General features: G+C 44.7%; 1 protein-coding gene across 1 annotated transcript in view; it reads left to right on the top strand.

Moving 5' to 3' along the window:
- Positions 1-590: 590 nt before the first annotated feature.
- COL15A1 (collagen type XV alpha 1 chain) overlaps positions 591-14,852 on the top strand; it is a 198,937-nt gene continuing 184,675 nt past the window's right edge. Inside the window, exon 1 of the mRNA XM_065400013.1 lies at positions 591-969. Within this exon, the coding sequence (XP_065256085.1) occupies positions 591-969 (379 nt within the window). The remainder of the gene's footprint in view (positions 970-14,852) is intronic.

Here is a 14,852-nt window from a genome sequence, read left to right as displayed (position 1 = left end):
GAAAAACAGAATAAAACTATGCACAAGTTTGTGTTCTGTTCACATCACAAGCCACTCTGGGTTTGTTTAATTAGAACCACAGTATTGGTCATTGCACAAGGATCAATTTTTACCACAGCAAGGAGCCTATCACCAGGGAGACCTATATAACAAAAGTTTCTTCATTTGTTGTCGCTGCTTATGAGACAAGGTTTTTTGTTTTTTGTTGTTTGTTGTATGTGTTTTTTTGGGGGGAGGGAGGTGTCCAGTACTTTGATTGGTGTAGCTGAGAAACTCCTTCTAAAACTGGCTGGTATGCACTTCATTTCCATTTGAAAAGAAGTCTGGTGACCAACTGGCTTCAGAGCTACGTTACACAAGGACACAAATGGTTAGTAAGGAATATTTAGGCTGTAAATTAGACACCTAAGATCACAAAATACGTTTGAAGGTGGCTTATGAACTCTGGCAGCAACGTAAACCAACTTTCAACAGTTTTTAGGATGAAGTCATTTCTTCTTCATTTTTACCAGCTGTAAAAATTGGAGACAGCAATCAAACAATTGGAGAGGAAAGCTTGAGGCTTGATTTGTTGTCTGCAGCACTGAAAGATGTTCAGCAAACTAGCCTGGATTATTTTCCTAATGCAGTCTGGTTTTATAGAAGGGCAATGGTGGTGGCAACGGCTGTGGGGCACCACACAAACAACTACTCCACCTGTAGCCACAGCTGTCAACACTATCACTTCAAACATAAGTGTGCCTAAGGGCTACGTAACAAATGGAGTTTCACTGAGTCGGACTACAGTTAGCGCAAGGGCTCCTGCAGGAAGCATCACTTCCACTGTATCTTCAGGTGCCACTGGAGTTTCTTATGAATCTACTTTGCCAGGTGGAGAAGCAGTAACTAATTTTTCCAGTGAAAAAGCTCTCTCAGAACTGGAGTTAAAGACAGGAAAGAAAATAAGTCAGGGGAAACAAAAGAAAACAGGTAATACTAGCTGTAAAATAATAAATTACTACGACAATGAAAATGTCAGTATTGTGTTTTTTAACACTTCATATGGCAGAAAAATGTGTGTGTGTGTGTATATATATATATATATATATATATATATATATATATATATATATGTGTGTGTGTGTGTATATCTATATCCTTAGAGAGTACCTGCCAGAGCATATCACAGGGGCTTCCGTAATCCTCTTAAAATTGAAATGATACCAGGCAGAGACAGTTGGAAATAATTGCCATGTGCTTGTAGTATCTTCCCTTGTGCATGCTGGAAGTGGATGTTGGCAGTAACAAAGCAATATCTATCTTTACTGTCACACTGATGCAAATGAAAGTCAAGATTTTAGTTCATGATATTGACTTTCACTTTAAGTAGTAGGTCTGTAACTACAGCAAGAAAAAAGTCAGGAGACTGTATCCTCTGAGATTAGACTGTACTCTGCATGTAAAAGTCTCAAAACTCTTCATGCTGTCTAAATGTATTTGACTTTAGCAAGTAATTGGCAGAAGTACTGACCAAAAAATGCTGTCATAATTGAGGTATTAGTTTTTTTCTTGAATAGATAAGACACCAATTCCCTGATGATTTCCCACCAAAAACAGGGAAAAATCAGAAATCTGTTAATGACTCTCCCATACAGTACAAGGTTGTATGACTATCACACAAATATAGATATGAGCAAAACAATAAAGGGGCATGTTTTCACCTTATAGAGACTTGTGTAGCTAAAACTCCATAGACCAGTTTGAAAATGTAAGGATTAGCAGCACTGAAATGTGTAAATTCCTTTGTTACAAATGAAAATTTTATGCTGGTAATTAATAAGGCATACTTGGTACTGTCTCCTGGGGATCTTAAGTTAATTGTTATATTCATCCTGTTCTATAATATCAGACAGACACACACGGGAGAGCTGCTTTCAGGAGGAAAGAAAATGAAAACAGACATTAGAAACCAGCATGCACAGAAAGTAAATTGACTTATTTTGCTTTTTATTTATTTGTGCTGTGCCCTTGAATTCTGGGCTTAATGGACTTCTCTGACTGAGTCTAAGCTAGCTATCACAGCAAATAGCACAGTGCAGACATGAATACAACGCTCTCTCTGAGCACTGGGCTGGCAGGCATTGTCAAAAATTATACCCCATTTACCACTAGTAGAAATGGAAATAATAGCAGCTATCTCTGTGAAGCATCGGCAACATCCGTGAATAGTTAAATAATTAGTCAGGGACTGGAGGCCAAATTCTCCTCTCAGAATTGACACCAGAACAACTCCTTTGAAATCAAGAGGGTTACACGGGTGTGTCAGAAGGAGAATTTGGCCACCAGTCTTGAATCCATTGGCCAAATTCGCCTTCTCCTTCTGATGCAAGTAATCCCATTGACACAGGAGGTGACCTATTTTACTTTGGAAAGCACAAAGTACTGTAGTTACATTTTCTGCTACATCCCTTTTGTCCAGTTGCTCAATACAGGCATTGTACCAGTTTAGACTCTGTAGACTCGGAAGGTCAAATTCAGTGGTGCTGTGGTAAAGGGTGTAAATCAGACATCCTCAAAACGATGTGAGTCTAAAGAGAATCTGGGTCTAAATCTGAGTCTAAACTGGTGGAATTTACATGTTGAGGGTAAGCAGGTAAATTTTATTATTTTAAACTCCCCTTTGAATCTGGCCCATTGAATCAGGTTGGAGGAAGGTGTGAACATGAGAATCACTGAACCTTAAATAGTTAGGTACCTAATTGGAATGGAGTTGGACCACTTTGTCTTGTATTGTCTCCTCTATCCCAGGTACTGAGGTATTAGAGGTAAATTTAAGCAGTGTTAGTTCCAGTTCTGCAGCTGTGGGATTAACAGCCTGACATGCAAAAAGGTTAATTTACAGCTGACTATGTATGGGTGAAATCCTGGCTCCACTGAAGTCAATGGCAGAACTCCCATTGACTTCACTGGGGCCAGGATTTCACCCTAGGAGTCTAGGTTAACAATAGTTCCTATACTGTGGCGTACCCTCCGACCTCAGCTCTGGTTTCCAGGTGAGAGAAGTGAAGTACGATGAGCCCTGCTATTATTTATTTTTTAATTTGGTTTGGCTAATTTACTGTACTCCCCCCCCCCCTTAAAAATGTAATCTCCTGCCAGACAGCTGAACAACATAGAAAAAGGAAAAATTAGGGATGCATACCAGAACCAACATTGGGCCCAAAATATTATTTGGATAGAGCTGCTCTCCACCACCCAAAGCTACATTTTCTCTTCTTTATCCCCTCCCCAGTGTGAGGGGCATCTCCCCTCTTCTCTCCAGTCTTGACAGAGAAGGCCAGCATGTCATAATCCTCTACCCCTACTGTGTATAGGTTTTGGGGGTTAGCACTGGCATCCTCTTCTCATGCGTTACTAGCCCACTGGCTGGCCCTTCACTGCTGTTTTTAGCTGCACTAGCTAGATTAAAGCTAGCATGGGTATGCCAACCTGAGGTGCAATCATACCTCAGATTGCAGCATAGTCATACCCTGAGGGAAGCCCGTGCAAGCCTTTTTGTTCTGACTCAGCTGTGGCAAGAAGCCTGAGGATTGCTATGTGATCCTGGAATCTTTCTCTGGAAAGGGATTTTCACTCTAACTCCCTCTGACCACCCACCCCAAAGACTAGGCAAGGGCTGTAGAAGATTCAGTGCCCGAATAGCAGCATTTTTTGTGCTAACAGGCATTCAAAGATTCAGGATTTGCGCATCCCTAGAAGAGAGGTATAGGTCGTATTGTCCATTTCTCCCTTCCTCTCCTCAGTTTAAACTGCAAGTTGCCAGTTTATGTTGCGTTTTTTGTTTGTTTGTTTTTTTTAGTTTAAAATGGTATTGGGTAAAATTAGAAGGTTTGTTTCTTTTAAAATAAACAAATGATTTTTTTGGTTGTTTCAAAACTGTTAGCATAAAGAAAGGGGTGCAGGGAGCGACACTGCAAAATTGGTCCTGTAATTTCCTGCTCCTCTGAATGGTCTGTGTTCATTACAGCTTGTCTAGGGTACTGGCTTCTTTTTTGTTTGTGTATATAGAAATAGTGTGTGATATCATACTTGACCCTATTTTTAAACACCAGTTAGCATATATAAGTGCCTGGAGTTGTTTCTGCTTTGGGGGTGGGGGAGTCTCTGATGCTTCTTTACTCCTCCTTATCCCAGAGGTGAGACCTTTTTTTGGTCAGACCTCTTATAGCTAATTTCATGATAAATTTTCCTACAATGGCTATAGTATTCTTGGAATAAATTCCAGAAATTAAGTGACTAAGGCAAAATTCTGTATAGGAATTAGCTTTTAACGAAATTACTGTAATTCCACAAATTTCATTTTCAATGCAAACATCTTACAAAGTAAACCCTTAAAATTTTCAGAGCTTCATATCAAAACTCATTTCTAAAACCAAAATCTCACTTATTGTTTAAATTATTTTTCTTAAAACATCTGTATTAATTTAGGGGCTAAATGAAACTCATTTAAAGTAACAATCTGGAACGAAAACTTTCTTTTGTTCTTTGCCTGACAGCTTGTACTTTCATTATTTTGAAACTATGCAGGCAATCTAGATCACATGTTCAGAAGGATTAATAAAAAGCCCTTCTATAGAGTCAAAGGGATTAGACTCTGCTTTAGAGTATTGTGGTCTCTGTACATTTAAAGAAAGGAAACACTGTAATTATTGTATATGACAAATCATACACAAGAATGTGATAGCAACTGATTTAGGGCCAGTTTCAATAGAAACACCATCCAATTTTTTGTTTAAGGGCATTCAAATTCCCCTAAATCTTTTTTTTTTTTTTTTTTTTTTACAGGGCTGGTACAAGATTATACATCACTAAAGCTAACAAGAGTTTGTATAATAAAATTGGACTTTATATAATTAAAATTAATAGGCCTATTTTCCTTCCTATTTGGTACAGTAGGTTTTTGACTCTTATGGGGTAAATTAATTATGTGTTTATCTGTTGGTCTTTCTAGGTATTTATGTAGCACTCACCATTATGGTATTTGAGTGTATTTGTGACCATAATGATTATATATAGCTAAGTTTTGATTTATAAGCTATTTATTGTTAAAAAATGTAACAAAGACTGAATATTAAAAGAAATGTGAGTTCCTGGATAACATGGCAGTTGTTGTTGTTGGTATATACTTAATCCTGCCTCAGCAGGTGAGCATGGAGATGACCTTTCAAGGTCACTTCCAGCCCCACATTTCTATGACTCTATGAACATGCATTTTCTTTCATGAGCAGATAGTCAGTTTTGAGTCACACTGAAGCTTAGTGCTAGGGTTGCCAGGTGTCCGGTTTTCGACTGGAACACCCGGTCGAAAAGGGACCCTGGCAGCTCCAGTCAGTGATGCAGTGGGGCCCCAGGCTAAGGCAGGCTCCCTGCCTGCCCTGACTCCCTGCAGCTCCCGGAAGCGGCCGTCAGGTCCCTGCGGTCCCATGGCACATGGGCGGCCAGGGAGTCTTTGCATGCTGCCCCCGCCCTGAGTGCCGAGTCCGCAGCTCCCATTGGCCAGGAACAGTGACCAATGGGAGCTGTGGGGGTGATGCTTGCAGGTGCGAGGGCAGCACATGGAGCCTCCCATGCACCTAGGGGCCACAGGGACCTGGCAGCCGCTTGCTGGGAGCCGCAGTAAGCGCCGCCAGGACCCCGCGCCCCCTCGTGCACCCCAACCTCCTGCCCCATCCTGGAGTCCCCTCCTGCACCCATACTCCCTCCCGGAGCCTGCACCCCCTCACACCTAACCCCCTGCCCCAGTCCTGAGCCACCTCCTGCACCCCCAGCGGGAGCCCTCACCCCCCAACCTCCTGCCGCAGCCCTGAGCCCCCTCCCGCACCCCAAACCCCCATCCTCAGCCCCACCCCAGAGCCGGCACCCCCGGCCAGAGCCCTCACCCCCCTCCCACACCCCAACCCCTTGCCCACGGCCGGTGAAAGTGAGTGAGGGTGAGGGAGAGCGAGCAATGGAGGCAGGTGGGGATGGAGCGAGCAGGGGTGGGGCCTCAGAGAAGGGGCGGGACAGGGGCAGGACCTCGGGGACGGGTGTTCGGTTTTGTACGATTAGAAAGTTGGCAACCCTACTTGGTCCATGCTTATATAGCAGGGGTTCTCAAACTGGGGATTGGGACTCCTCAGGGGGTCATGAGGTTATTACATGGGGGTCGCGAGCTGTCAGCCTCCACCCCAAACCTCGCTTTTCCTCCAGCATTTATAATGGTGTTAAATATATAAAAATGTGTTTTTAATTTATAAGCACTCAGAGGCTTGCTATGTGAAAGAGGTCACCAGTATAAAAGTTTGAGAACCACTGTTATATAGTGCCTGGTCTAGCTCCCACTGAATTGTATTGGAGTTTTGCCATTGGCTTCCATGGCTGGAGGATCAGGTCCATAGTCTGTTAAGATCTGAATAGCTACACAGGTTTGCAGCTACATAGTTTTGTAGATTAAGGTTGTTATGAATCCACTTTTCTATGGATTTGGATAACATGTGTTGTCTATTCCATATATCAGATACGAGCTACAATAATTGAATTATACACTGAAAGTTGTATAATCTTGACTGATTCCTTACAAAATGCCTCATTTGCCTCTATGTACAAAATAACCCCCTACATTATTTAGGTTGTATAGTCAAGCACTTGAAAGTTTGGGAATGTCAGATTTACGCCCTTACGCATCTTTCCTGTGCGTTGACCGAGACATGCGTCCTGTGTGGGGAATAGTATGTGATCATGTAATTAAAAACTGTCTCATGTGTGAACAAAAGTAAATTCTGGTAGATTCAGACTGGACATAGGGCATAAATGTTTAACGGAGAGAGTAATTAACCACTGGAACAAGTTACCAAGAGTCATGGTGTATTCTCCATCATTGACAACTTTTAAATCACGACGATTGGATGTTTTTCTAAAAGATATGCTCTGGGAATTATTTTTGGGGAAGCTTTAGAGGAGGTCAGACTAGATGATTATAATGGTGCCTTCTGGCCTTAGAATCTATGAACCTGTATTCAGCTGTAACTCCGCCCACATCTTGAACCATAGGCTGGGTTTGAACTCTAAACCTTTAGCACTGCAGCTTACCACTTGAGCTATGGAACCAACTATATTAGGTAGCAACAAAAGACGACTGTTAACCCAGAGAGGGGAAAACGGACCTCCGGTGTCATGCGGTTAAAAGGGGGAACACAGCCTGGCCCATATTTCCCTTTCCCCACCCTCAGGAAGTGGTGGGCTTCTGCCTCATGTTTGTGACCTTACAGGACGGAATGGAAAGCTGCGGCTGTCTGCTGGGACTAGGAGGTATGCATAGGTAGGAATCTGGCCCTGCTGTTCCCTCCACCCTTCATAACAGCTGCTCCCAGGCATTCCCAGTGCAGTATTTGCTGCTACTGCTGCTACTCTGGTGATGGCATGGGCCCAGCTCTTTAAAATATTTGTCTTCAGTTATTTCTTGAGGAACTCAAGCAAGAGAAGGGATATATGGCAATATTTAACAGTTCATAACTCAGCTAAACCTAAACAGAATTTCAGGGGACAAAGAAAAGGCGCTACTCTAGCCTGAGGGTGCTCTCCACAGCAAATTTTAAAACCCTGCTGCAAACAATGGAGGTGTTAGAACTTCTAAAAAAAAAAATCGCAGTAATCTGTTATAATGGTAAATGTTAGGCAACCTAAATATAGAGGTCAATAACAGTTCTCGCCGTAATAAGCAGTCTGTATGGAAAAGAACATTACACAGAATACCTTAGATAACTGTTAAATGTTTTTGATATAAAGCCTTCAAGAGAGCTACAGCACATTAAAGGCTAGATTGTGCCATTTATGCCACAGCCCAGCCTCGGGAGTGCTCTTGAGCTGCATTGTCCTAGGAGAATATGGGGGAGAGATTGTGACTCATGTAGGGCCAATCTCTTGTGGGGCTGCTCTGTGCAGTCAGTGGGGGTAGCATTAGTGCTATTTGACTCTGAGCTGAAAGCGGTGTTGTACTTGTAATAGAGGACACAAGTCACAATATAGCTTGTTCATACTCAGTGTAGCTGAACAGCTCAGGGTTTTTTTGTTTTGTTTTTTTGTTTTTGGTTCCAGTGTCTTGGTGTGGGAATTCCTGAGCACAGATAAATTGTTGGAGACATGATGGTAATGCTGAAATCTCTACAGCTTACCTTACAAGATAGTTCTCAAGAACTAACTAGTTCTCAAGGCCTCAAGAATTTCTTTCATGTATAGGCATTTCTACACTGCGCATCACTGTAGTATCTGAGTATCTGAATACCAGACTTTGCCACATGTAGTGTGTTAGCAGATTGGTATTCAAATCCACAGAGAAGAATACTGGAGAGACAAGGTGGGTGAGGTAATACCTTTTATTGGACCAATTTCTGCTGGTGAGAGAGACAAGCTTTTGAGCTACACAGAGCTCTCTTTCAGGTCCGGGAAAGGTACTCAGAGTGTGACAGCTGAAACAAATTGTTAAGCATAGGTAGCTAACACATATGCTAAGGGACCATTCTAGGGGAAGTCTCCTGTTAGTCTTTCAGATATAAGCCAAAAAAAGGGGGTGGTTAGTGGGTTACATATTGTTGTAATAAGCCATAAAACCAGTGTCTTGATTAAGTGCATGATTTTTAGTATTTAGCAAAGTTATGAATTTAAGCTCCCAAGCTCATCTTTTGCAGGTATTGTGCAGGTTTCCTTTGAAACTGAGAAGTCAGATATGGAGTGATCCGTTTGTGAGAAATAATATGGTATGATACGGTGTTTTTTGTCTTATCATTTTTCTGTGTGAGCTCATTTGAGATCATAGTGATTGTCTATCTGGTGTCACCTACGTAGTTGTTGTTGGGGCATTTAGTGCACTGGAAGAAGTACACCACATGTTGTGATAGGCACGCCTAGGACCTATGGATCTTGAGAGGTGTGTTGTGGGGCGTGTCAATCATTGTAGCAGTGGAGATATGTTTACAGGTTTTGCGTCTGGTGCTGCTTAAAGTTGGATGTGTCCTGCTCTGTGGGGAGCTTTCTTTTGCGGCTGAGTGTTGCGAGTTTGGGAGGTTTCAGGAAAGATTTTTTTTTTCCAGGATGTGGTCCCCATCAAGTATGGGCTGTAGTTGTATTAACTACTTATGCTGAATAATCTGGTCCACCTTGTACTTAACTCTGACACTCTTAGGATCTTTCCCAGATGTGAAGAAGAGCTCTGTGTAGCTCCAAAGCTTGTCTCTTTCACCAACAGAAGTTTGGTCCAATTACCTCACACATCTTGTCGCTCTTATCTTGGGACCAACATGGCTACAACAATACTGCAAGCAGAGAAGGATACTGTCAGAACCCATATATTTTTTCATCACATAAATGTAACAACTGGAAAACCCAACTCCACCTGCTCATAATCTTCCAGCGAGCCTAATTCCACTTGTGAGCTGTAGAGTTTGACAAAAGGAATTTTGAAAAAGGCTGACTGCTTTCTGGCTGATGGCAATCAAGAGGGCCACAGAGGTTGTTTTAACAAAGTGTTGTTAGTGCAGAGCATGATCAGGACACCCCAAACTGACACAGGAGTCACTGAAAACTCTCATTATGTTAATAGCATTGTTCTGGAGCACTATGTCAACATTTTCCTTGGCAACCTGCCATTTAGAAAGCATGTTCAGAAAAGCATTTGATGGCAGCCCTGTATGCAAAATGAGAAAACCCTCACAAAAGAGAATCCCCATTCTGCCTCTGAAACACTTGCTGATTCAGTAGTGGTTATTGAGACCAAGAAAAGACTAGGTTGTGTGACTCCAGATCAATGTTTCTGCTGTAAAATCAACACCAATAATGAGTTTTCAACATCATTTTACTCTGGAAGTAAACTTGGTGACATGGCTCAGGGATTCACAGGGAGCTTGCATTCCAAAATATTTCCTTCAGGATAATATCAATTTTACCAGTCTCTAGAGAATATTTCTCCCTCGCCCCGAGGGCCTCTTCTGGGCTGAACACTTTGTAGTTCTCAATGAGGCACTAGGACAAGATTTTGAAAATTAGGGGCCTAACGGGGCCAAACATTGAATAGTGCTGATCAAAATAATAATTTTATTGATAAAGCACACTCCCCTCTGAAAAAACTCTTGGGGGTACTGAACAAAAATAATAAAAACAATTTCATTTATAAAAGAACACCTTTATCTCAACAAAATTAGAGACCAGAGGGGTGAACAAAACAACAGTAGTGCTGATTTCAAAACACCTCTGCAAAAAAAAATTTTAAGGTGTTTTTTTAAAAAGTGGGGCGAGATTAAATAAGCTCAGTTTCAGGAGGGAACAAATGTGACTGACAAGGCAGAAGCTCAATCGCCTACTGATTTCAGACACAATGGTGGAACCCTAAACAGTGGGTGGCACATGAGTGCAAATAAACATCGGGAGGACGCTCAAGGAGGAGGTCTCGAATATAACCAATCAATAGGAACTGCTGGGTGCTGAGCACCCAGGAAAATGAGGTCAGTTATTCAGGTGCATAAGTATGGATTTAGGAAACTAATCTCAGGCTCCGATTTTGAAGCCGTTGGCCTACATGTTTGGAATTTAAAAGAAATCCTGAAAATGCCCCCCTCGTGCATTAGCCCTTTTGAGGGTTGCTTTATAAATATAGAATCATAGAATATCAGGGTTGGAAGGGACCTCAGGAGGTCATCTAGTCCAACCCCCTGCTCAAAGCAGGACCGATCCCCAACTAAATCATCCCAGCCAGGGCTTTGTCAAGCCTGACCTTAAAAACCTCTAAGGAAAAAGATTCCACCACCACCTCCCTAGGTAACCTATTCCAGTGCTTCACCACCCTCCTAGTGAAAAAGTTTTTCCTAATATCCAACCTAAACCTCCCCCACTGCAACTTGAGACCATTACTCCTTATTCTGTCATCTGCTACCACTGAGAACAGTCTAGATCCATCCTCTTTGGAACCCCCTTTCAGGTAGTTGAAAGCAGCTATCAAATCCCCCCTCATTCTTCTCTTCTGCAGACTAAACAATCCCAGTTCCCTCAGCCTCTCCTCATAAGTCATGTGCTCCAGCCCCCTAATCATTTTTGTTGCCCTCTGCTGGACTCTTTCCATTTTTTCCACATCCTTCTTGTAGTGTGGGGCCCAAAACTGGACACAGTACTCCAGATGAGGCCTCACCAATGTCGAATAGAGGGGAATGATCACGTCCCTCGATGTGCTGGCAATGCCCCTACTTATACAGCCCAAAATGCCGTTAGCCTTCTTGGCAACAAGGGCACACTGTTGACTCATATCCAGCTTCTTGTCCACTGTAACTCCTTTTCTGCAGAACTGCTGCCTAGCCATTTGATCCCTAGTCTGTAGCAGTGCATGGGATTCTTCCGTCCTAAGTGCAGGACTCTGCACTTGTCCTTGTTGAACCGCATCAGATTTCTTTTGGCCCAATCCTCTAATTTGTCTAAGTCCCTCTGTATCCTATTCCTACCCTCCAGCGTATCTACCACTCCTCCCAATTTAGTGTCATCTGCAAACTTGCTGAGAGTGCAGTCCACGCCATCCTCCAGATCATTAATGAAGATATTGAACAAAACCGGCCCCAGGACCGACCCTTGGGGCACTCCGCTTGAAACCGGCTGCCAACTAGACATGGAGCCGTTGATCACTACCCGTTGAGCCCGACGATCTAGCCAGCTTTTTATCCACCTTATAGTCCATTCATCCAACCCATACTTCTTTAACTTGCTGGCAAGAATACTGTGGGAGACTGTATCAAAAGCTTTGCTAAAGTCAAGGAATAACACATCCACTGCTTTCCCCTCATCCACAGACCCAGTTATCTCCTCATAGAAGGCAATTAGGTTAGTCAGGCATGACTTGCTCTTGGTGAATCCAGGCTGACTGTTCCTGATCACTTTCCTCTCCTCTTAGTGCTTCAGAATTGATTCCTTGAGGACCTGCTCCATGATTTTTCCAGGGACTGAGGTGAGGCTGACTGGCCTGTAGTTCCCCGGATCCCCCCCCCCCCCCCCCCCGTTGTCCTAACTTAGTGTCTGCCATGAAATTTTGGGGGCTGGATTTGTGCACAGTATAAATCAGATCTGAATCAGGTACTTGTCACATCCCTATGGCAAATACAGTGATGTGTGCCATTGTCAAATGCTTACATACAATGACTAAAAGTATCATTTTTGTTCTAATGTCTTGAATGACTTACTAATTAGGTGTTAATGCAGGGGTCGGCAACCATTCAGAAGTGGTGTGCCGAGTCTTCATTTATTCACTTTAATTTAAGGTTTCGCGTGCCGGTAATACATTTTAACGTTTTTTAGAAGGTCTCTCTCTCTAAGTCTATATATAATATATCTAAACTACTGTTGTATGTAAAGTAAACAAGGTTTTCAAAATGTTCAAGAAGCTTCATTTAAAATTAAATTAAAATGCTGATCTTAAGCCGCCGACCTGCTGAACCCGCTGCCAGCCTGGGGTTCCGTTCACCTAGGCCGGCAGCGGGCTGAGCAGGGCCGGCGGCTGGGACCCCAGTTGGCAAGGGGCCAGCAGCCAGAACCCCGGGCCGGCAGCCAGAACCCCAGACCAGCAGCGGGCTGAGCGGGGCCGGGACCCCAGACCAGCGGCAAGCTGAGCGGGCCGGCACCCCAGACCGGCGGCGGGCCGAGCGGCTCAGCCCGCTGCCGGTCTGGGGTTCCGTCCGCTGGCTCCTGCCAGCCAGGGTCCCGGCTGCCGGCCTCGCTCAGCCGGCTGCCGGTTTGGGATTCTGGCTGCCGGCCCCTTGCCAGCTGGGATCCCAGCCGCCGGCCCCACTCACCCCGCTGCCAACCTGGTGCTCAGGGTGGGGGGTGGGGATGTGGGGGGTGCAAGAGTCAGGGCATGGGGTGTGGGGGGGCTGGGGATGTGTGGAGGGTACAGGAGTCAGGGCAGAGGGCTGGGGGCATGTAAGGGGTGCAGGAGTCAGGGCATGGGGTGTGGGGGGGCTGGGTATGGGTGGAAGGTGCAGGAATCAGGGATGGGGTCATGGGGGTATGCAGGGAGCTGGGGTGCAAGGGTGCAGGGGTCAGGGCAGAGGGCTGGGTGGGCTGGGATCAGGGGGGTGCTCCCTGCCCCCTGAGCAGCTCACGGCAGGGGGCTGGAGGGATACGCAGCGCCCCGCTCCTACCTGCCTCTTCTCCACCTCCTTACCGGTCTGAGCAGCGAGGGCGCTGGGGCTGCTCTTCTCCCCTCCCTCGCAAGGGCCATCGGCGGCAGGGAGGGAGAGGAGGCGGGGCACGACGCAGCACGCTGGGGGAAGAGGCGGGGGAGGGGGAAGCTTGGCTGCCGGTGAAGCCTGCTGTACAGCAGCAGCCGAGAGGACCAAGCTTGCTTCTGCCCCCTGCCCCCGCCAGAGAGAGTGGGGGGGGGGGGCGGAGAAGAGCAGGCTAGGTTGGGCAGGATTTTTAATGGCACGCTGCTGCCTGCCAGGGTCCGGCTCAGCCCGCTGCCGGGGTTCAGCAGCAGGCTGAGTGGGACCCCGGCAGGCAGCAGCGTGCCATTAAAAATCAGCTCCCGTGCCGTCTTTGGCACGTGTGCCATAGGTTGCCGACCCCCACGTTAATGCTACAGTATTAGTTCCTGTCAGGCTTCTCTCCCAGACACATCAGATATGGGTAATTAATATGTTAATGACTACACAGCTCTAAACACAGCATGGTGAAGCATGAGAAATGGGGTGTGCAGTATAAAATGAATAGTTACAAATTATAAGATTTTGTGAAAATGTTCTTGTGGATGTGACTTCTTTGTTGTTGGTCAGACTAAGTCTTTGTCTACACTAGCACTTCTGTCAGTAAAACTTTTGTCCATCAGGGGTGTGAAAAAACGCCCTCCTGACCGATATAAGTTTCACTGACAAAAGCGCCAGTGTGGACAGCGTTATGACGGCGGGAGACGCGCTACCACCACTCAGTGGGTGGTTTAATTATGGCAGCAGGAGAGCTCTCTCCTACTGGCACAGCATGTAGTGTAGACATACGTGTGATTTCCCCAGCCCATCAGAAAAATAACGAACAAAAGCTTGTCTGGCTGGATGGATTTCCCTAATAACTATTAGATTATATCAGTTGACAGTGGAAAACCTATAATGACATCAAGTGCTCAAACATGCTACAGTTTATTCGAGGATAACACAAAGTGAATTTTAAAACTGGGACAAAATAATTCTTACTATGGGTTTGAGAGCAGTTAACAACAATCAGCTGTTAAGTATTATATAAGCTAGGCTCAACCTTAACTTGAGGAGGTGCTACCACCATCTCACTATAATTTTTTACTCTCACTTTTTTTTATTTAGTCATCTTATTAACCATAAAACCTCTGACAGTCTTTCCACCCCACACTCCCTTTATACACAGATCAACAACAACTGGTGGTTCACTCTAACTTCAGTGCACATTTGTACATTGCAATGAATTGAGACCATATCAGGCTTGCAATCCCGTTCGGTTTAAATTGTGTTTAACTCCATTCAGTTACGTCTCAGATTCTGCTCCCAGCATCTTGTCTGAATAGGCAAGGCATTGGGAAATTCCACATGAGCAAGGTGGATTCTCAATCACCTGGCGCTCCACTATCACTATTCCTCCTAAGAGCTGGAGTAGCTTGCATAGCCTTTGTACATTCCCATCAGCTGGGGGGGAGGGGGGACTAGAGGATAATCATATAGTGATGGAACCTCTAACCATGGTACCAAAGAGTTGTTTGTACGCTGCCATGCCAGGAGTCCCTGCAGAATTGGGCTGTGTGGGCATCTGGTTATCCCATACAGCAGAACTGAAGTCATTCTGCTGTG

This window comes from Emys orbicularis, chromosome 2, assembly GCF_028017835.1.
Source record: "Emys orbicularis isolate rEmyOrb1 chromosome 2, rEmyOrb1.hap1, whole genome shotgun sequence".
Classification (NCBI taxonomy): domain Eukaryota; kingdom Metazoa; phylum Chordata; order Testudines; family Emydidae; genus Emys; species Emys orbicularis.
The sequence above is the reverse complement of the archived record's forward strand: the minus strand, read 5'-3'. Positions and strand labels throughout refer to the sequence as shown.